The sequence below is a fragment of the Cyphellophora attinorum genome (assembly GCF_001299255.1).
Source record: "Cyphellophora attinorum strain CBS 131958 chromosome Unknown Contig46, whole genome shotgun sequence".
NCBI lineage: Eukaryota > Fungi > Ascomycota > Eurotiomycetes > Chaetothyriales > Cyphellophoraceae > Cyphellophora > Cyphellophora attinorum.
The window spans coordinates 105,623-126,865 of NW_017253274.1; the positions used below are offsets into that span (position 1 = coordinate 105,623).

The following is a 21,243-nucleotide window of genomic DNA, read 5'->3' on the forward strand; positions in this document are numbered from 1 at the left end:
GCGCGGGCTAGTAGCAGATATTAGTCATGTGCGAATTGCCCATGGTTTCGCTGAACGAGACGAAGCGCTGCTCGTGTTGCCCAATTGTGTGAGAAGCTGTGGTCTTGAAATGCAGATATCAGGACATCAAACGTTGGGGTCACTTCCTGCGCATCGATGCCAAGCCCGGCAATCAGCCGTGGCACTCCAGCTTCCACCAGCGGCCTTCCATCAGCCAGAATACCATCCTATGCACTTAATCTTTGTCGCAGGTCTTTCCTGCTTGATTGAAGCCTTCAGAAGCTCCTGTCCATTGACCCCAGGGCTTTTTTCGGGTCTTTCTACGAGTCTGTGGGCTAAAATGGCCTTCATCCAATTGAGAGGGCTATCCCTGGCCCTCTCCTTAGCACACCATATTGAGGGTCTCTACTGACATCGAATCCTTCTATTGCTGCTAGAGGTCTTCTCACTGTTCACGAGGATCGTCAGGACTGTCTCAGCAACCCCAGAGAGACAATGAAGTCGCTCTTTCCAGGACACTGACCGAGTTTCTTTTGGCCGTGGCCACCAATTGAAGTGTCGAGAATGCGCTAAACCCGAAATGGTTTTGGCACAAACACTGCAGTGACTCAAGAGTCAGCGAAGGGAGAAGCTGCGCCTGGAGGTGCCCGCTGAGGCCTGTTCTTGTCGATTTGCTGGCTTTTCACTCGTCCAAAATCCGCCTTCCGCCCTCCAAAACACCCGCGCGATCAACCCTGCCACAACAGAGAAACATCTCCTCACCATCACTTTGCGCCCGTGTGGATTCTTTCTCGCTCGATCTTCTGACTTCACTAACTTCATTATCCATCTTCACTTTTGTTGCGTATTGCAGTCTACGACTCTTACACACTCATCTGTCACACCGCAGATTATCCAAAGCTCTCAGATCGACATCGCGCGATCCCATCGATCACCTTCGAATCAATTCATCCCAAATCGAACGCATAATCCATCATGCCCGGCGGCAAAGGAAAGAGTGTTAGTGGCAAGGCCACAGGAGCTAAGGACTCCGGGTCCAAGAACCAGAAATCTCACAGCGCAAAGGCTGGTCTGCAGGTAAGCCAATACTGATGGTTTTATCTTGGTCTTCGGTGTCGCGATACTGGTCACACAAGAGATGATGCACGCGCATAATCGACAACGCAGCACTACACAACACGTCGCGAGCTGGATCTGATCAGTTTGGGCGAAAATCAGATGGCAAACATCAACGTGCCTCGCGAAACAACACGCGCATACGAAATGAACGCTGCATGGCATTGTCTTATCGTATCAGCGCGTCTATGCACATCTGTCGCAAAACTTCGCCACGACCAGGCATCACACCTTATCATCGACTGAGTCCAGTTCGAGCACTTCGACGCGTCTGAGCTTGCGACAAGAGGCTCACCAGCTCGTTGTCGCTTGCCCCACCATGTCATTCGCCGGAACGCGTCACTAACAATGCTTCAATAGTTCCCTTGCGGTCGTGTCAAGCGTTTCCTCAAGAACAACACTCAGAACAAGATGCGTGTCGGCGCCAAAGGTAAAGTCACACCACCTGCCTTCATCATCACATCCTCGTCACCACACGCCATCACTTACTCCGTGGAACCATTGGCTAACCTCGACTCTCAGCTGCCGTCTACGTCACTGCCGTCCTCGAGTACCTCACCGCCGAAGTCCTCGAACTGGCTGGCAACGCCGCCAAGGATCTGAAGGTCAAGCGCATTACGCCACGCCATCTGCAGCTCGCCATTCGCGGCGACGAGGAGCTCGACACACTCATCCGCGCAACGATCGCCTTCGGTGGTGTTCTCCCCCACATCAACCGTGCTCTCCTCCTCAAGGTCGAGCAGAAGAAGAAGAACAAAGCTATCGAAGCCTAGGTGGATGACGGCAGAGGGTGTAAGCGGAATCGGGTTGAAGCATGGACACCTCCAAAAGTCTGGCCACCGGACGGCATAGACCACGGTACCGGGCCAAAGCGAAAGGTGCCAGTGCCTCAGGTGCATTTAAACCAATAGGCTCTTCTGCCATCTCGACCCTGCTAGCTGTGCTCATTGCTCTTCGTCTGGTGGTTGGGGAGGCAAATGGGGCGTTCATTCTTTGATTATCAACGGCGGGGGGGCTTTGCGTTCTGCAGTTTTTGTACGAATACCCGAGAGCGGAAACACAGACAGTAACCCACATTATCAGACAGAAACCAACAAACAGGAAATGAAGAAATGCTTTGAGAAGAGAATGGGGCCATGAATCTTGTCGAGTCCTGATTTTGGTGCCTTCGAGTTGTCGATTATCTGCACCGCCATTCTCTCACTGACGACAGATGAGTACGCCCCAACAATCGAAAATGCTCTATCATAAGTGAAGAATTGTTCGAGGTGTCCTCCACCGATTCATTAATGATGTGAGCAGCGATCGGTGCTGGATCATGATCATGTCGCCGACGTCACACAAGCCGTTTAAGGCAACATGCGATGTTCTGTGTGACATTTACACCCGTCTGCGGATCGAGGCAGGGCCCTGACTGTTCTGAGGGCTCGAAAGGCTTGTTGGACTCAAGTCACTCCAATAGCTCTCGAAGTCGGATCTGAACCTGAATCTGACTCAATCGGGAGATTCGTCGCGTAGCATTATGCAACAAGGCAGACACGATGTGCCCAGGCTGCTACGGCAGGCCATTGTTATTGATACCGCGCGACTGTGAGTTTGGGGGCAGTGGATTCATCAACGACTGGTACCAGTGCGGTGACGACGGTCGAGATGGGTGGTGCAGGGATCCGCATGAGCGTGGAGGGCGCTGTTGCACTTGTGATGGGCCAATGGAGCGACGGCGAGGGAGTAACTATGTGTATGGGTGCGACGGTGGTCAATGCCCCGTGATGTCAGGCGCGCTTGGCCCGTCAGCAGAGTATCAACCGAACGCCTCTGTTGATCTTCCATATAGCGACAAGCAACGAGACGGCGGTCGCACGAGAGTCGAGGTTGGATCTCCGTGTCGGGATCCGAGCCAGGATGGCGGAAGAGTACTCACCAAGAAGAAGGGAAGGACAGCCGTTCTCAAAACACGGGCCGCGGTCTGTGCTGGCGACAAGCCGGGAGTACGAAAGAAGAGGGTGAAGTTTGACGATGAAGTTGAGATCACTCCATGGGAGGCAGGACCCAGGAAACGTCACGAGAGTGCAGAGGAGACATTGCGCTTATCGAAGCAAGGTCGCAGGTCTGAGACGAATGTCAAAAGAAGTGATAATTTGGAAGGCTATCTAGTTCACAACCAGCAAGGTCGGAGCGATCGGAAGGGTGTACCGTCTCGGTCGCAGTGCTGCAGGGACAGTATGTTCAGGACACGACCTGATGACCTCTCGTGTCGTTGTCAATCGAGACGTCAATACCATTGCCACGAGGACGAGGATGGTGCCCGCAAGTCAGGTAGTCGCAGCAAGGGCGCCATACATTCTGCGAGATTAGGTCGCCAGCGGCTCCCACGACCACCTAGTCGCCCAACGGAGTTGCACTGCGCTGATGGTGAGATGGGATCGCCGGAGCATACAGCCCTTGTGGCTGCGTACATTCGCGGACTAGGCAGCTATCTGAATGCTGACCTTTGATCCTGACAAGCGTTAGCGAGCAGTGGCTGTCCTAGTGGCTGCGACAGACATGTTTCAGACCACTTCAGCCGCAGCCGGCGAACAATCGAGAAGTCGCAGCAGCTTTGTTGGCCAAAGTCTGACCACACAAGCCACATTCATGCCCAGACAGGAGTTCGTCTCTGCCCGCAGAACATGGAAAGTGGGAACGAAGCTGCGAGCTTCACCGGAAGAGGGGACGCGCAGGCGGACAGATCGACAGGAGCCGCGATCGAGCCATACAGTGGCTGCGTCAGAGTCACCGTATGAGCCACAGTCAAACGGTGTCCGCAGGGAGGGCGTCGGCAAGGTCAATGTGAACGAAGGAGATACAAACCAAATCACATGGTCCTCCTCATCTTCTTTCTCTTCGCATCCATCTCCCTCTGCTTCTTCTTTCTGTCTTGCTTTTCCGCAAATGCCCGCAACGGACTTGCCGTGTCGTTCTGTTTAGGCCCAATGGCCTTCTTGGCTGCATGGCCCATAACGCGGCTATGGTGATCCGGTGGGAGCTCGTCGTCCGTGGCTTCTCCTTCCTCTGACGCGGAACTCAGATCTGCATCGGCGTCATCTCGTTTTCGCTTGGCGGACACAGGCACTGCTTTGCGCTTCTTGAAGGAGCCGAATGTTTGACGGCCGACGGGAGCTTTGGAGGACCAGATCTCGTCTTCGTCGGACGAGTCTGACTCTGTGTGGTCGTTCATGTGGGTAGTAGTAGATTTGAGTACCCACGCCGTCTCTGCGCCGGGATTTGTGGGAGTTTGCGACAGTTGGCCGTTCTGCGATTCAGTGGTATTGAGCGAGTGTGTGGACATCGATCGGCTCGGTGTAGATAGCCCGGAGCCGAGTTCTGTTCGTCGTCGCTTGTGTGGTGGTGCGCTGTTCGGCGTCGAATTGGTTGGAGTGCCACCAGAGGCTCTTTGCATGAACTAACAGTGGTTTAGATGCACGCTGCTTAAGCGGAGCCGTAGATGTTACCTTCAAGTTCATCAGTCGTGAAGACATCACCTTTGGTTGCGCCATTACACCAGGCGTGTCGGAGCGCGACATAGTGACGACTATGGTATCCGAGGACTATCAATGTCTGAGACCAGAGGGATAAAACAGGAGTTGACATGAACAAAGAACGAAGCGAAAATGAAGGTCCACGGGTGAGGTCAGTGCCGCGAGGCTTGGTTTTCTAATTGAGCAAGGCTGGCCGGTTGACCACATATCTAAAGCCAAGTCGCAACCTGCCCTGCTTCATTGCAACAACGGCTTGAGTCTGTCAATAAATGCGAACGCTGAGTGCTCTCGCCAAACTACGGCTCGCTGGACCAGAACTTTTGGTAACAATCTATAATTTCGCAGACAGTCACATCTTCTCGCCCTGTATCGTTGCGACTACCTTCCTCGTATGTCGAGCCGCTCTGAATTCAAGATACCACACACCTTGCCATGTCCCTAGCGCAAGTTTCCCGTTACTTATTGGCACTGTCACGCTGGCCCCGACAAGAGCTGATTTGACGTGGGCCTGGGGTCTATCAGTACACGGTGAGGCAGCCCCTGGTCGAAACTTACTGGCATATCGTCTGGACCCTCACAGCTGTGTCGATACAGGTTGCCTTTCTTATCTTCTGGCACTATCCGATCGAGTGCATCTGACATGTCTACCCGCACATCACTGGCATAGTTGTTAGTCGCCATCGATGCACTGTCCCGCTGTACGCACCTGTCCCAGTTCTCATTCAAGCTCAGACCGCACGAAGTATGCTGGACGAACAAATGCACAATGCCGACCTTGTAGTTCTTCAGCTCCGGTAGTGCTGAGACGACCTCTTCTGTAATCAACTGCGAGAGTCAGCAGAAGCTTTCTACGTGGCGCTCCGTCCACAACCCCGACGTGCCATCTCGATCACTTACATATGAGCCCCTCGCCTTTGGCGGCAACGTGAAAGTCTTCTGAAACCAAGACATCTCGCCACTAGATTTCAATGCTGGTACGGAAGTACAGCCCACTGGGCAGAGAAGTGTTTGGACTGCTGGAGACGATGGTGTCCGCGACCAAAGCAGGGACAATGGAAGCGTAAGAAGATACTGTGGTAGACCTGGCAAGAATGCGATGAAGAATAGCACTAAGAAAACCCAGGTCCAGGGATGCGATTGTGTAGTGGGAGGAGGCATCGGAATGATAGATCAATTCGAGAATCAGTAAAGCGAATATCCGCTTTACGTCATGCAGATGGAAGTCTTGGCAAATCTGGGGAAGGTCGGACAATGAAGAGCGGAAGAAGCAACGCTTCTGTGATTGCCAATGCTCTTCGCGGCTTGCGATGACGACAAAAGCACGAGTGGCCGGTTTTGCGCTCATAACAATCAGGCTGCAGTCACGCCTCCAAAGAATATTGGGTATCTCAGCCTTTGGACAACTCCACACCTGAACCGGTCAATTCGTAACTCAAATGGAATCCTCGGAATTTCGGCTTCTCTACTGACGTGCCGTTTATATCTATCGTTGAGCCCCAGCGACTGACTGTGCATCGACTTCGCCCTTCAGGGCAGGATAGTGGCCATCAATCTCTCCTTTTTGTGATGGAGTCTGAGGCATCTGCACTTGTACCGGATCATTGGTCGGTGCTAGAGGATATGTTGTGCTCGGAAGAGATTGAAGATACTCCTTGTGGGCTTTCTTCGCCTGTTCGAACAGTCAGCCCCACCTGTAGCAGACACGCCTCTAAGACTTACATATGGCAGACCGCAGTATGTGCACCAGCAGATCTGTGGCTTGTCGACGTTGATAAAAATCCTTGGATGACCTAACGGGCCTCCTCCACCATCGCAAGAAGTCTGCTTGCCGTCCACCCACCTCACAGGCTGCTTGTGAATGAGATCGATTGCCGCATATGGTTGTGGCTGGCTTGGTATTAGCATGATCACCTCCTGGCCAAATGACATCCTACCTGTAGATCCATAATAGTCTGCTCAAATCTCGGACCACTCATCGCAACTTCCCTGGGCTGCTGGCTCCTGCTCCAGACACCAGCTCGATTTGGAGCTTGCATCTGTCGCTGTTTCTCTGCTGATTCTGTGGTCTCCTGTAGAGTGCCATCTCTGTTTCCCGACGCCGTCACGCCTAGCTCGTTCGTCTTTGACACATTCGGTGTCTCTTTCCGTGGCGCTGGGTCGTTGGCCTGCTCGCGGTTCTCGCCCGTGCCGGGACCTTGATTTCGGAGTGGTGTCGCGGTTGTGAAAGTCCGTGTAGAGGATCTCAGAGCCCGCAAGCTGCTCCGAGCGCAGCAAGTGCGCAGCGCAGGAGCAAGACCAGCCATGTCAGAGCGCACGCAAGATGTGTCAGTCACCAGTGGACTACTGTAGTAGGAGCAAGCAGCTTGAGGTGATCCTTGACCCAATCGGAGGGGAGATCATCTGCTAGGGTTAGGGGTGGAATTTGGAGATTCGAGCTCACCGCGGAACTTGAAGGCGGCGTCGCGTTTGCGCGGCCCTACATTGATCGAGCACACCTGTATTGCGCATGCCTTCTTGTTTGTACCTGCAAGCCCATCTTCGGCATCCCACACAGTCTTCCTCGCTCCGTCCCATCCAGTCAAAAGCCCACGAGAGACGCCATACAACATGTCCGGCTACGATCGAGCACTTTCAGTGTTCAGGTAGGTGACTCCGCCGCCGTAAGGGGCCGTCACTGACAACGTCAGTCCTGATGGACACGTCTTTCAAGTCGAGTACGCTCTGGAAGCCGTCAAGCGGGGAACATGCGCAGTCGGTGTCAAAGGCAAGGACATTGTCGTGCTTGGGTGCGAGAAGAGATCAGCCATGAAACTCCAGGACACCAGAATCACCCCCTCGAAAATCGGTCTCATCGACTCACACGTCTGTCTGGCTTTCGCCGGTTTGAACGCTGATGCTAGGATATTGATCGACAAGGCCAGAGTCGAGGCACAATCACACCGTTTGACTGTTGAAGACCCAGTCACCATTGAATACATCACAAAATATGTCGCCGGAGTACAGCAGAGATACACTCAGTCTGGTGGTGTGAGACCGTTTGGTATCAGTACCCTGATCATCGGATTCGACAAGAATGATGCGACGCCACATCTCTACCAGACTGAACCATCAGGCATCTACTCTGCATGGTATGTGACCTCCCAAGCGAGGCTGAGCACTACTGATATGTATACAGGAAAGCCAACGCCATCGGCCGATCAAGCAAGACCGTGCGCGAGTTCCTCGAACGCAATCACAAAGACGATATGGACCGAGAAGCCACCATCTCCCTAACAGTCAAGTCTTTACTCGAAGTCGTACAGACGGGTGCAAAGAATATCGAGATTGCTATCATGGCGCCGGGCAAAACCATCGAGATGCTGCCATCTGAGGAGATCGAGACCTACGTCAAGACAATCGAGGCGGAGAAGCAAGAAGAAGCGGCAAAGAAGAAGCCTGGTCGGGGCGGACAGGGCACGTCTAACTTGCCAACGAGACCTGCTGAAGAAGGCTCATGAAAGGATCGGGCCGAGGTTCGCCGACATTTGAGTAGCGTTCTGACTGTGTCGAGTGTGTGTGCATTAGCGACTGGAGTCCAAGGAAAACTCAGACATGGCACAAAATCCATTCCAAAATCAGCAAGTTCTCCATCATGCAACGTGATTGTTGTCCGTTCCGCGGTCTCAGCGGACCACTCCCCTAGCACCTTGCCAGAGCGTGCATGTTCCACCGCGTGACTGGTAGCTTCGTTAACGTTAGCTCCAAATGAGCAGGCTCTCAAAAAGCAAAAACTAACCAACACACCAGGTCTCAAACACCAGGTCTCGAGATGAACTCGAGAGGGTACATTTGAGAGGGTACATGCCAAGGTCAGAAACTCCTCACAGCACACCACTTCGAGCGAAAGTGATTTGTCCGTGCCGTATAGTAGGAGTTTTTGTGGCTCAAGCAACACATATCGCATACCCAACTTGGGTGCGATTGTTGGAGGAGAATTGGGTAACTCGAATATATATAGTGACTGACCACTCAAGCAGAAGAGGAGGGAGCCAAGCGCGTTGTCAGGTGCGACTGAGGGCTGGATAAGGGGGAAGCTAAGGCGTTCGGTGGTTTTTCATCGCGCGAGAGCGTGAGGCGTGCCAAGGCTCCGCGGACTACTCAAAGGAGACTGCGTGCTTCGATGCCACCCGATATGATGTCGTAGAAAGTGAAATATCACCTGAAAGAAGCTCACCAAGCGTAAAAGCCTCAAACCCTCTCAACCGACCCGAACATCATGCCTTGGACCCGTCCCATCGCATCAACCCAGCCTTGCCTCCCCACCAACATCCTCCCAAACATCCCCCTCCATCTTCAATTCATCCTGCAACCGCCGTGTCCGCTCGTCCTTCAACATCCGTGCATCCATCCGCGTGTCCTCGCTCTCGACTTTCAGTGCTGCTTGGGGTGTCTTGGCCTCCAGGACAAAGTGGTTGTCGCAGTTCGGGCAGTATTCGTCGGCTTCTTCGAAGGTTTCCATGTTTTTGCGGAAGGCTTTGCGGCAGCGTTTGCATATGAATGTCTAGGGCTGGGTGTGAGTTGTGTGCTCAGGATCGAGATTGGTGGGAAGGGAGGTACCATTTCCATAGTCTGCTGTAGAGGATGAGCTTCTGTTTCGGCGTGACATTCGGCGCAGTCGAACCACTTTTTGCAGCAGGGCGAGCGGATTGAGACTTGGGCGTTGAGGATGTGTTTGCACATTGTGGACGGCCGTAACGGTACCAGATGTATGTGGATTTGGCGTGCAGGTTTAGGTGTTGGATGGTGCCAATTTGTGAAGGAACACGCTATTTGGGTTGCTGGTTGAGTCGAATTACACGCTGGGCTCGATGTTCCAGGTTGCTGTATCTGGGAATTGAGTATGTGCGTGTTCAATTCAGTGATGAGGATCCGAGTTTGAGAGTGAATTGAAATGCAAATGTCAATTGGTCATAAGCGATATGAAGGTCAAGTACGAGGCAACCAAATGTAGAAAAGAAGGCGACCATTTCGTGCCACGGGACGCCGGATGACGAGCCGGCCGAGACGAAGACCGGCTGACATGCCTTTTCTCTACACACGTTGGAGGCTGCTAACCGGTGCGAAATTGTTGATAGGCGCTTTCACGCATTCTTTACAGCATCCTGTGTATACATTGCTGCACCTGAAAACGCATTTCGCACTGAATACGGGGCCAATTTCCCACTGGATATGATTCAAAGTGACAGCAGAGGTGGATTTGACACGACACTTATATCGAGCTTACTTACGGCCTTGCACTATACGCAACCAAATGGATTGGTATGTTGGCCTCCATCACTTATCGTATGGATTTGCGCGCCTGTCCTTACCACTTTGCAAATATATGCTGGCACGCATATCGAACAGTGGATCATCTGTCTCCTTCACGCCGTCGATCCTTGGAATTGGATCGAAGATGATTTTCCTCTGCGCATCGTCGTTGTCTTCTACGACCCCATCAAGCTTCAACGTGCCCAATTCAACTGTCTTTCGTTCTTCCGGCCAGTGAACAGTTGCATCGTTCGTAGGATCGCCAGTCTCAGCCACCTGAACCAGCAACTTAAAGCTGACGCCTCCGTCGACTACTCGGGTCTGAATTTCGTTGTGGAGGTAAGCAGGATCGCGAGCTTTGGCGTCCTCATCAGAGAGTGTCTGTTCGCCGGCATCTGGTACCCACCGGTACCGCACATTTGTATCCTTGCCATCGGCGGAAGTGAACGTGAACGCGCTGACACCGAAGTAGGGCAAAGTGCCGAATGAGACTGGATTTGGCTTTGGGTCGCCGACGAAGGCAGCGGCGCTTGGATGTTCTCCCAAAAACTCTCCAGCCTTGCCGCTACCAAGTGCCTGAAGAAGAGCCAGAAACAATTCACCGGTTCTTACGGGGAAGAACTTGCTGCTGTGAGCGACGATATCTGTATGAGCTCTCTTTCCATCAGATGTGTTCGGAAGGTTGAATCGAACGGCAAGCCCACGGGGAGACGCGTTCGAGTCATTGTCTGGAATTTGGGGGATGCCGGTTGAGTTCGAGAATCGAGCAGTAACGGGGACACTGTTGTTGAAATGGTACGCCTTGCTGAGCGATGCAGCTTCTGTGGTGGGTGTCCAGGTCCCCTTCAGTAGGATGCCACGAGCATGAGCCGGTCGAAATCCAGCAGGCGTGTGGAAGGCGCCCTTCAGTGTCTCGATGACTTCCTTGCCGGTCTTATTCGTCGCTTCGTTCTCAGGAAGAGGCATGTTTGCGCTGTTGTACGGGTGAGAATGCTGCTTTGCAGAAACGAGAGAAGCATGTGTCTTCTATATATGGTCGCATGGCGTCCACCATTTGCCGGATATGATACGGGACACGCGGTACCCTCGCTGACTACTCGCGCCAGAGCGCGCATAGGCGTGCACTCTGTGCTCAGCGGAGGCGAGCGGACACCCAATGGGCTGCTTCTGAATGGCTTTACACATGTCGAAATGTACTCTTGGGATGGCGCCACAGGATCTTGAGTGCTGTTGGTCAATGAAACATCGTAAACATGTTGCGATTGTGGGTAATGGGTAGCTGCATAAGGATGACTAATGTGGGCATAGTTAGCGACTTATGTGGTAGGTAGCTCCCACCTCATACGGTCTTTCCAATCATGGGTAAACCAATTATCTGCAATTTATTTGGAATGATTCTTCGCATCTCGTTCTGCCTGCCGTGAATAGTCATCAAGATCTATGAGGGAAATCCAGCGGCACGGTTCTGTGACATCGCTGTGATCAGAATGTGGTTTTCCCGCACATCAGCATGTTCTCGAGACGGAGGCGGCTTCGTGCTCGCTACTTTGATATGTGCCAGTGGGCCTGAGCTTCAAATGGGCATCTTTGCGAAGTCTGGCATGTTGTCGTGCGTACGAGTCCGACTCAGAGATAGCTCTGCTGGACATGTGCTGCAAGCGAATGCGCTTGCGTGGAGACGACCGGCCCGTTATTTATGGGCGTAGTCGATTCATCACTCGGTCAGCTAGCCCACTGTTGTGGTCCGACGGCGTATTCTGGCACAACGGATGCAATATTGAGCGCAAGCACACCAGAGGGGCAGGTACTTCGTAAGTTCGAGCTTGGAGGCTTCAAGTTGGAGCCACCAGAGCCGGAGAAATGCTTACCTAAAGCCTTGCATAGGCTCGTATCGATAAGCACTGAGGCGGGGGTGTGGCGTCTCTCTATGTCTCTCTATGTGGCTGTGCTTGTGGTGAACTGAAGGAGGGTCCCACAACTTGAACGCAGTCTGAAACAGTTCAGTGTGAACATTCACAACTAGTAACAAGCAGAATCCTATTCGTGCCTGCAGGCGACCTTCCACACACTCGTTGAGCATTCTTTTCAAGCGTCGACCCCTTCAACGACCGCAGATCACTCGAAACATCAGAATATTCCGGCTTACACTATACGTGGGCAGTGGTTGCGTGAGCATGGGAAAGACCAGTCTCCGGTGACGCGTACTGTCGAAGGCCCTAGAGGTCTTGCGTACTGCTACACTACGTGATGCTGGACTCATACCATGGACAAGCGCGCAGATGGCACCGACGATGCTCGATCAGACCTGTCTCATCCCTCCGCGCCAAATTCGAGGGCCTGAAAGCCTCGTCACCCGCACGAGATGGCGCTCCTAGCCCGGTGCTACCTTCGCCGGGTTTTCGCTCCCTAGAACCAGACAGCTCGGTGCCAACAGTACGTGCCTCTTTCGATTTGTCGCGGCCGACGTCGCCATGGCCCAACAATGGCGGCCAAACCTCGCCGAAGACTCCCGGCGATCGAGGGAGAAGCAGTTCACCACCAAAGTCTGGACACAAGAGGCCGATGTCAATGGTCATGCAGGGTTCGCCGCATCTCGGCCCTTCTGTTAAGGTGGACTCGCCCAAATCGCCGCCTCGAATGCATTATGGTCCTGGGGTTCAGCTATCTCCAGCGCATGCCGATACACCACCTGTGGGAAAGGTGAAGGATCTTGTCTCTCAGCATACTAGTAGATCAGCGAGCCCAGCAACGACTCCTCATATTGGTCCACAGTCGGATTTTCAGCAGCCTGGAATTCCGTTTTCTGCCACCCTGTCCCAGGCCAAAGGTCCACCACCCATCAATCGCGCCGAGAAGCCTAGGATTCCGACGAAGCCGGCAGTAATCAGTCACAATACGTTACAAGTCAACGATGCGGTAGCCTTACAGCCTTCGCCGCGGAGAGCGTCGTCAGAGGCCAGAATCAGTCCATTCTCTACACCTCCAAGTAGTGATGAAGACGGAAGTCCTCCAAACCCACCCAATGCGCAGGAGCTTTCACAGTCACTGAAGTCGTTACCAGAAGACCGAGTGGCTCCGACACCGCCGAAGTCGAGCGATCCGAGAAGCATGGGCTTCGCGCGCACCAGCACTGCGCCGGTTCGTGACCCTAGAGCACTCGGATTTGGCAAGCCAGATTCACCTCAGCCAAGTCGAGATGTTGTATCAACCTCTGCGCCGTCGCGAGCAAACACCGTCTCAGAACGACCGGTTGCCCGTGACCCTCGTGGCCTAGGATTTTCCGGGACGCCCACGCCGCGTCACGTCTCCGAGCAGATACGGCACACGCCTCCTCCATTAATCTCGCCGCCAAGGCCCTCAGCTCGTGACGCTCGCACGCTTGGCTTTGACAAGGACCCTGTCAAACAGGACAGCCCGCGAGAAATGCCAACACGACATGTCGTGCGGGCACCGCCTTCGCGCCCACTTGACGACTCAAAGAATACGATGGGAAAGCCCGCGACGAAATCTCAAGCAGCTTTACCTGATCGCTCCACAAAGCCAGGCGCAGTGCAAAGTATTGCCAAAGCGCCGCCACTGCCGGCAGTCAATCCCAAATTTCCTCCACCTCCAAAGCGGAATAACACCGATGGCGACACAGAGCCGCCGCTACCCAGGAGATCAACCGCTAATGGTGGTAACGATTCAGACGAAGCGGAAGAATTCCTTGCAGCCCCAACATCTCAAAGGGCAGATTATCCGGACGCGACGCAAACGAACCGCAGACCACCTTTCTTCCACGATGGGATTCGCGACATCCATTTGAAGACTGATTGTCGCTCATTTGATGTTTGTGGAAGGTACCTGTGCACTGCAGGCTATACGACTCGAGTATTCGATATGGCTTCAGGCGAAGGTCTTACGAGCATCAACCATGGCGAGACAGTCAAGGCCACAGCGGCCGCTTTCAAACCTTCGGCTGATCTCGAGAGTGAAGGCAAGACAATATGGATTGGCAACAACGTAGGAGATCTTCTAGAGATCGACGTCTTCAGCCATACCGTTCTTGCTCAGAGTTCTGTGCACAACAAACGTGAGATCGTGCAAATCTTACGCCACAAACGAGACCTTTGGACGCTGGACGACGATGGCAAGCTTTTCGTGTGGCAAGCAGTGGAGGAAGGCGGCCCCGAGCTCAAGTACAGACATCTCGCCCATAAGGTCCAGAAGGGTCATTCATGCTCGTTAGTGGTAGGCGATCACCTGTGGCTGGCAACCGGAAAGGACATCAGGGTATATCGACCTGGAAACGAAGCCAAATTCGCACCACTATCCAGCCCGCTCTCTCAAGCTGGCACTGGCGACGTCACATGCGCAGCCTATTCGGATGAGCAAGGAGGACTCGTCTATTTCGGACACACCGACGGCAAGATAACCATCTACTCAGCGAAGGACTTCTCATGCCTGAACACGGTCAAGGCAAGTGATTACAAAATCAATGCGTTGGCCGCAGTTGGCACTAGCCTGTGGGCGGCCTACAAGACCGGCAAAATCTATGTCTATGATACGTCTAAGAACCCATGGAAGGTTCAAAAAGATTGGCGAGCCCACGATGGTCCGGTGTCAGGGCTTGTTCTCGACAGCAGTAGCGTCTGGACTATGCAACGCTTGCAAATAGTGTCCATCGGACAAGACGGCCACGCACGACTGTGGGACGGCATGTTGGAGGAGGACTGGCTAGAGAATGCCATGAAGGAGCGTGATGTGCAGTATTGTACATTTCGAGAAGTGAGCGCAGCCGTCGTGAGCTGGAATGCGGGTGCAGTGACACCATATGACCTGCGGACAGACTTTATTGCGGATGCCATCCACTGCGAAGATCCGCCTGAAGTTCTGATCTTCGGATTCCAGGAAGTTGTCGACCTCGAAGACCGCACTGTGACCGCCAAGAGCTTATTTGGATTTGGCAAGAAGAAGCACGACACTGATAGCTCTGAGCAACACCAGAGTCGAGTCTACCGAGAATGGCGGGACTACCTTAGCAAGGTGATCAGCCGAAGCTGCGGGAACCATCGGTACTCAGAAGTCCATATGTCCAGCCTGGTTGGGTTGTTCCAGTGTGTCTTCATTCGACAAGAGGAGCGAGCCAATCTGCAAGACGTACATGGTGTCAACGTCAAGTGTGGTATGAAAGGACATTATGGCAACAAGGGTGCTCTGATCACGAGATTTACACTTGATGACAGCTCACTTTGCTTCATCAACTGCCATCTGGCGGCTGGCCAGAGTCACACATCGCATCGCAACAACGACATTACGGCAATTATGGAATCCGAGAACCTCCCAGCAGAGAGAAATCCGGATACTCGCATGTCGTTATATGTCGGTGGTGGAGATGGGACGCAGATTCTTGATCATGAGATCTGTATCCTGAACGGCGATTTGAACTACCGCATCGACTCGATACCACGTGACAGAGTGGTGCAGATGGTCAAGAACAACGACCTCGCGAAGCTCCTCGAACGTGACCAGTTACTGGTGTCCAGGCGTCGCGTAGCTGGATTCCGACTGGCCTCGTTCATTGAGCTGCCCTTGACGTTCGCACCCACCTACAAGTACGATGTCGGCACAGACAACTACGACTCGAGTGACAAGAAGCGGGCTCCTGCATGGTGTGACAGGCTGCTCTATCGAGGTCCTGGTAGAGTCAAGCAAGTCGAGTACCGGAGGCACGAAGTCAGAGTATCAGATCATCGTCCCGTAAGTGGCCTGTTCAAAATTAGGCTCAAGAAGGTCGACCCGCGAAAACGGGCGAAGGTGAAAGAAGCATGCTTGGCTGAGTTTGCTGTACTACAGAAACAGATAGCCGCGAGAGCTAGCCAGCGCTACCTCGTCGAAGGCTTGGGTGTGTCGGAGAGCGAGGCCAAGAGGCTGCTCGCGGGTGTATGACCTTTCTTTGGCTTGACCATTGGCATTGCAAGCCTCATCATACGTATCATCATGACCACATCATTCAACCACCTTACACCGTTGCAGTTGTCCTCAAGGAGTCTGCTCCTGCTTTCCCCATGTCCGTTCAACCAACTGGATAATTCTCCAAATATTTGACCCCCGAATATCCACTCTCAATCCCGACAAAAGGCGGCTTTGATCATCTGTGTTTCGATGACTAGCATCCACCATGCTTTCATCGTCCATCAAGAACGTGAGTGTGGTAAGCGGACCGCTGCTAGTCTCCTGGCAGCCTGGGCAGACGAGTCTGGCTGCTATGGTGGAGATGATATGTGTCGTGGCATGGCGGGGTGTTCTCCAAACATGATCATGACCATCTTCAGCACACACATTCGAAGTAGGTGAGTATCTGCTGACAGGGTTGCACGCTGCCTGAAAAGAGATCTCCTCTCAGCGACTGAAGCCATAGGCGAGACTGTTGCGACGCGTGGGACGTGTCGGTCACGACCGCGTGTTCACGCTGCATAGGCAGAGAGGCAACATCTCAGACTCTACGTTGTGACCGTACATACCCATATCCAACAGAGACCGCTATTTAACCACGCTCGGCAACTACACACGTAGAAGCACAGCGTGGTCCACCAGCTGAGCTCATCTGCGTGGAGGAAAGACAGGAAGGCCTCCAACACCCTGCACCAAAGGCCACCTCACAACCACCACCAAGATGTCGATGTACGGCACCCTAACAACCTACCCACCCCTCAACAAACTCACAGTGCTTTCCCCACCACCTCCCAACAGCGCTCAAAGGCTCCAGATCACAGCCCTCCTGACACACGCAGCCGGTCGGCCTCGCTACCCTTTCGTTGTGCGCGTGCACTATCACGCTGAGCCCAACGCTTCATCTTCAGGAGGCAATGGCAATTCAGACCCGCCGGGTCGCTGGCCGTCGATCCAGCTTAGCGAGGTGGTTGATGAGCAGCAGCAGGATGACGGACATGGGGGTCTGGGGCCGGTGAGTATGGTGCGGACGACGGAAGAGCGGAAGATCGAGCAGAGGAGGGTGTTTAGGGGTGAGATTGATCTTGATAGACTTGGTCTCGGCAGGGAAGGGAGTGGAGGGAGGCTTACGTTCGCGGCGAAGTTTACGCTTGATGAGGGGGATGTGCGGTGGCGGTGGGCGGAGGGCAGTGGTGGGCTGGGGTTGGGGGAGGTCCTCGTTCCGGCGAGCGCCGATGGTGCAGAGGGTGCAGGCGCGGTGCGTGAGGTGGAGGATGTATTCGGACTGGGCGCCAATAGTTCTGCGTGGACCGTAAAAGAGAAGGGCAATGATGTGCTGCAGCTCGAGAGTAAGGACGACATGCCCCGTATAGAAAACGGAGAGAATGCTTTTGGTGGCAAGATGGCGGAGCTAGCGCTGGGCAAGGTCAAGGGCCAGGTCAGATATATGAGTCTGGTCCGACTGGAGCCGTACTGGTTAGGAGTACAGCACGGTCTCACGACTCGCGAGTGGGAAAGTGACTTCGACCAGAGCATGGACGGCGTGCTCGTTGCTTTCCTGCTCAAGAATGGCAGGGTTGTCGTGTTACTGGCAGTACACGGCAACGAGGATGTCTACACCGTCATAAGATCAGGTGAGGCAGGCGAAGTCGTGATTGGCGCTCGCAACGATGGTGCCGCAGAAGAGAAGTGGAAGATACTGGTCTCGATAGGCCCCAGCATCGAAGACTGCATCCACAAAGTCATGGTCGAAGCCAAGAACATCGTCGCCCAGGCGCCCAAAATGACCGATCTCCTGCAACGAGCAGATACAATCCTCAAGGACACGCCCATGGCCCCGGAGACCTGGTTCGACGGCCTAGCCTACTGCACCTGGAACGGTCTCGACATGCACCGTTGCAACGCTGCAGCCGTCCTCAATGGCATCCAGACCCTCGAAGACAACGGTGTGAGGATCGAAACCTTCTTGCTCGACGACTGCTGGCAGAGCACCCTCCAGCCCGACGGCAAGACCGAGAAATTCGGCGCGTTCGACTCGGGCTGGGACCGCTTTGAGCCGAACAAGAACTTCCCGGATGGTCTCAAGGCTGTGATCTCGGAAGTGAAGAGGAAGCACAAGAACATCAAGTCCTTTGGGATCTGGCATGCTTTGTTCGGGTACTGGGGCGGGATCGCCGAGCACGGGTGGATAGCGAGTAAGTATAAGACGAGGAAGGTCAGGACAAAGTATGTTGAGAAGGGACCGGCGACTATGGTAATTGTTGATCCGGAGGATGTGGAGCGGTTCTATGATGACTTGTATGAGTGGCTGAAGGGCGAAGGGATAGATTTTGTGAAGACCGATGTGCAGCACATGTTGAGTATGCTGGAGGATAAGAAGGATCGGGAGGAGGTGCCGGCGGCTTATCAAAGGGCTTGGACTTTGGGTGTGATGAAGCATTTTTGGGGAAAGGTCAGTTTTGAATCCGATGTGCTGTAAGAGCACGCAACTGACATTAAGCAGGCGATATCTTGTATGAGTCAAACACCCCAGACCATGTTTCACAGCCTTCTACAGGATAAGACGCCGAAAGTCATGCACCGGAACAGCGACGACTTCTATCCTGATATCGTAGGATCAAACCCTTGGCATATTTATGTCAACGCCTTCAACGCTCTCATCGACCGGCACCTCAACGTTGTGCCAGACTGGGGTGAGTACCTGCTGCTCAGCTAGCCAGCCAGGTTCTCCGTACTGACAGTCACAGACATGTACCAGACCGGCCACCCCTGGTCCGGCTATCACACAGCTGCTCGCTGCATAAGCGGTGGGCCGATCCTGATCACTGACATCCCTGGCAAGCACGACACGAAACTCGTTGGAGAGATGACAGCGACGTCACTCAATGGCACGCTTATAGCATTGAGACCAAAGCCAGCTGCCGTCCTCGACCACTGGGATGGCTACACACAAGGCAATATCTGCAAGATCGGCACTTCAGTTGGGGAAGGAGGGCAGACGGTTGGCATAGTGGGCTTGTTCAACATAGTCGAAGGAACAGTTTCGGAACTGATCCCGACGACTGCCTTTCCGGCCATGAGTACAGAGGACACTTCGGAGGTAATAGTCAAGTCACACAGAACCGGACAGGTCTTTGGACCTCTTGAGCGTGACGAAGGTAGCTTGCTGAGTATCAGCCTTGAGCCTAGGGGATATGACATCCTGACGGCATACCCTGTTCGGTACGGCGGAATTGCTGTACTGGGCCTGCAGGGGAAGATGACTGGTGCAGCAGCAGTGGTTGGGCAATCTATGGACGGACAAGCTGTTACGGTGTTATTGAAGGCGCTGGGGAAGTTGGAGGTGTGGTTGGCAGACAGTGCTAACAGAAGCGTGAAGGCGGTGCGGCTCAAAGAGAAAGCGCTTCCGGATAGTCGTATTGCGACAAGGGCACTTTCCAATGGCAAAATCTTTGAGATCGATCTTCTGAGTTTCTGGCAGGAGAATGGGCTGTGGTGCGAGGACGCGGAGGTTGACGTAGAGATTGAGCTCGTTGGGACATGACAGAAAGTTGATAAAGTATGCTTGTACAGATCGGCCGCTCGAACAGGACACCTGAATGAATCATTTCCACCACATTCACGCTTCTTCAAGCACGTGCAGCGTCCGCGTCTCTCTACATCTACACTTCTAAGACACCTACTCCTTAATCACTATCAATCCAGTCATATGCATTATGCATCCGACACGTATATGCTGCTTGAGATATGCCCAGGGTAAATTTGCTCGCACCCCTTTCTCGAAATTTATTACTCTGGACACATCCCAAGTGGCAGATACGTGTCGGATGCACAACGCAGCTTCCTAACATGTGTTCCTTCCTCAAGGGCTTATCGAAGACACTGAAAGGCAACTGCATCACGTCAGAACACCGTAGGCTCGCTCCTAAGTTCTTTGTGGGCAGTCACGCGGCACCTGCCTCGGAAATGTATCGTGTTCAGTGATCTTCATTTTGAGGTACGGTCCTCGCGGCCCAACCCTTTTCGTGCTTGTGGTATAAATTTCTGTACTTAAGTCAAGTCATCACCCAACGTCGAGCACACCAGGGGTCATAATGTCTACTTCCCCGCAACCCCGGGCTCAATGGTACGCGTTGGCTCGCCATCCTGATCAATCAAATCGAGGCCACTCTTCCCCTTTATGACTGGGTGAGCGTTATCCTCCTTGCTTCGATAATTCATGCCGCCGCCCTTATAGTCATGGTCCATCCGAGGTATCTTGGTGAGTTCTTCAAAGGCCTTTACTGCCGCCTCAGCAGTTGCTTCCGCTGACGCAGGGTTCGCACCAGTCACGATGCGTTCGTCTGTTTGTGTGAAAGAATCCCATGGCCTGGACACATCGTAAGAATTAGACCACACAAGAGCTTGGGAGACTGCTCACCCTGGAGGCGCGACGTAGGTAGCACCACAATCTGCAGCTGCCTTTTCGATAGTTGGGCGATTCCAGGACTTGATTGTGTCCAGTACCCCCTCCTCTTCCTCGCCTTTGGTGGTGAAGCCGGTGACTTTGCGGCCGTGTATGATGGGTTTATCGGTTAGCTGATTCAGCACGCCTGGAAAGATTGCGCCGCCATGACAAACGGCTGAGATGATTGCACCGTCGCCGTACATCTTGGACGCCATGGTCTGCAGGCCTTTTGCCTCGGGATAGTCTATCAACGACGCATGCCCAGCCGAGGCAAAGAATATGCCATACTGCTGCGGTCAGCCACGTGAGCCCGATGGAGCTGTTCATCCACTCACATTGTCAGGATTGAAATCCCCGGGCTTCAGCCCAGCATCCAATTTCTTCCTGAACTCACTATTGCTGTCCTCCCAGATCTTCTTGTCCTCGGCTGGCAACCATTTGTCTTGCTGTGAGAGCCAGTCTGCTTGGTAAGTTCCCGTTTCCGACACAAGGTCTACTTCGAAGCCAGCCTTCTTGAACACCTTGAAGGGATGCAAGGCTTCTGTGATGAAGACACCAGTCTCCTTCCCGTCAGGATACAGCGGCGCGTGAGCGGATGTCACTGCAATGATGGCCCGTCGTGGTGGACCGGTCGTCTTTTCTCGGTCGGCAATTGGGGTCGCCATTGTTATATCTGGTACTTGCTTGTCTAGCTATGAGAGCGGTGCAAAAGGTCTGCCGCGAGCGTGCACGGGAAACGATACCGCTACTATACTTGCTCTTGGTCTTACATGTGATTCTGCATTGTGAGGTATACCGACCCCGCGCTGGGGAAGATCTGCGGATTGAGGTATGACGCAAATGGCACAAAGTCAAAGAGCACGAATCGAGCATGCACTGTCGGGAAGGAAGCCAGCCACTGACTCTTGGGGCTTACGAGCGCGAGAAACTCCTTGGTTGACC

At 53.6% G+C, this 21,243-nt stretch overlaps 10 protein-coding genes across 10 annotated transcripts; 4 read left to right on the forward strand and 6 right to left on the reverse strand.

Moving 5' to 3' along the window:
- Positions 1-975: 975 nt before the first annotated feature.
- AB675_11938 (Histone H2A.Z) lies at positions 976-1,889 on the forward strand (the record flags this gene model as incomplete). Its single annotated transcript, XM_018140827.1, has 3 exons — positions 976-1,077; positions 1,477-1,546; positions 1,639-1,889. 3 exons carry the CDS (start codon positions 976-978, stop codon positions 1,887-1,889), a joined length of 423 nt encoding a protein of 140 aa, XP_017994961.1.
- Positions 1,890-3,970: 2,081 nt separating this feature from the next.
- On the reverse strand, positions 3,971-4,679 carry AB675_11939 (uncharacterized protein; the record flags this gene model as incomplete). Its single annotated transcript, XM_018140828.1, has 2 exons — positions 3,971-4,558; positions 4,608-4,679. 2 exons carry the CDS (start codon positions 4,677-4,679, stop codon positions 3,971-3,973), a joined length of 660 nt encoding a protein of 219 aa, XP_017994950.1.
- A 304-nt stretch (positions 4,680-4,983) lies between these two features.
- Positions 4,984-5,585, reverse strand: AB675_11940 (uncharacterized protein; the record flags this gene model as incomplete). Its single annotated transcript, XM_018140830.1, has 4 exons — positions 4,984-5,142; positions 5,190-5,292; positions 5,341-5,459; positions 5,532-5,585. The coding sequence occupies 4 exons, from the start codon at positions 5,583-5,585 to the stop codon at positions 4,984-4,986; spliced, it is 435 nt and encodes a 144-aa protein (XP_017994940.1).
- Positions 5,586-6,117: 532 nt separating this feature from the next.
- On the reverse strand, positions 6,118-6,937 carry AB675_11941 (Lactobacillus shifted protein; the record flags this gene model as incomplete). The annotated part of the gene is made up of 3 exons (XM_018140831.1): positions 6,118-6,303; positions 6,354-6,521; positions 6,569-6,937. 3 exons carry the CDS (start codon positions 6,935-6,937, stop codon positions 6,118-6,120), a joined length of 723 nt encoding a protein of 240 aa, XP_017994942.1.
- A 304-nt stretch (positions 6,938-7,241) lies between these two features.
- On the forward strand, positions 7,242-8,131 carry AB675_11942 (Proteasome subunit alpha type-4; the record flags this gene model as incomplete). Its single annotated transcript, XM_018140832.1, has 3 exons — positions 7,242-7,276; positions 7,322-7,762; positions 7,810-8,131. 3 exons carry the CDS (start codon positions 7,242-7,244, stop codon positions 8,129-8,131), a joined length of 798 nt encoding a protein of 265 aa, XP_017994980.1.
- Positions 8,132-8,913: 782 nt separating this feature from the next.
- AB675_11943 (uncharacterized protein) lies at positions 8,914-9,353 on the reverse strand (the record flags this gene model as incomplete). Its single annotated transcript, XM_018140833.1, has 2 exons — positions 8,914-9,174; positions 9,231-9,353. 2 exons carry the CDS (start codon positions 9,351-9,353, stop codon positions 8,914-8,916), a joined length of 384 nt encoding a protein of 127 aa, XP_017994991.1.
- Positions 9,354-9,947: 594 nt separating this feature from the next.
- On the reverse strand, positions 9,948-10,889 carry AB675_11944 (Catalase-related peroxidase; the record flags this gene model as incomplete). The annotated part of the gene is made up of 1 exon (XM_018140834.1): positions 9,948-10,889. One exon carries the CDS (start codon positions 10,887-10,889, stop codon positions 9,948-9,950), a length of 942 nt encoding a protein of 313 aa, XP_017994953.1.
- Positions 10,890-12,170: 1,281 nt separating this feature from the next.
- On the forward strand, positions 12,171-15,851 carry AB675_11945 (putative inositol polyphosphate 5-phosphatase C9G1.10c; the record flags this gene model as incomplete). Its single annotated transcript, XM_018140835.1, has 1 exon — positions 12,171-15,851. One exon carries the CDS (start codon positions 12,171-12,173, stop codon positions 15,849-15,851), a length of 3,681 nt encoding a protein of 1,226 aa, XP_017994986.1.
- A 727-nt stretch (positions 15,852-16,578) lies between these two features.
- Positions 16,579-19,398, forward strand: AB675_11946 (putative galactinol--sucrose galactosyltransferase 6; the record flags this gene model as incomplete). Its single annotated transcript, XM_018140836.1, has 3 exons — positions 16,579-18,306; positions 18,358-18,547; positions 18,602-19,398. The coding sequence occupies 3 exons, from the start codon at positions 16,579-16,581 to the stop codon at positions 19,396-19,398; spliced, it is 2,715 nt and encodes a 904-aa protein (XP_017994957.1).
- A 554-nt stretch (positions 19,399-19,952) lies between these two features.
- Positions 19,953-20,966, reverse strand: AB675_11947 (Glyoxalase 3; the record flags this gene model as incomplete). The annotated part of the gene is made up of 3 exons (XM_018140837.1): positions 19,953-20,223; positions 20,275-20,588; positions 20,637-20,966. 3 exons carry the CDS (start codon positions 20,964-20,966, stop codon positions 19,953-19,955), a joined length of 915 nt encoding a protein of 304 aa, XP_017994975.1.
- Positions 20,967-21,243: the final 277 nt, after the last annotated feature.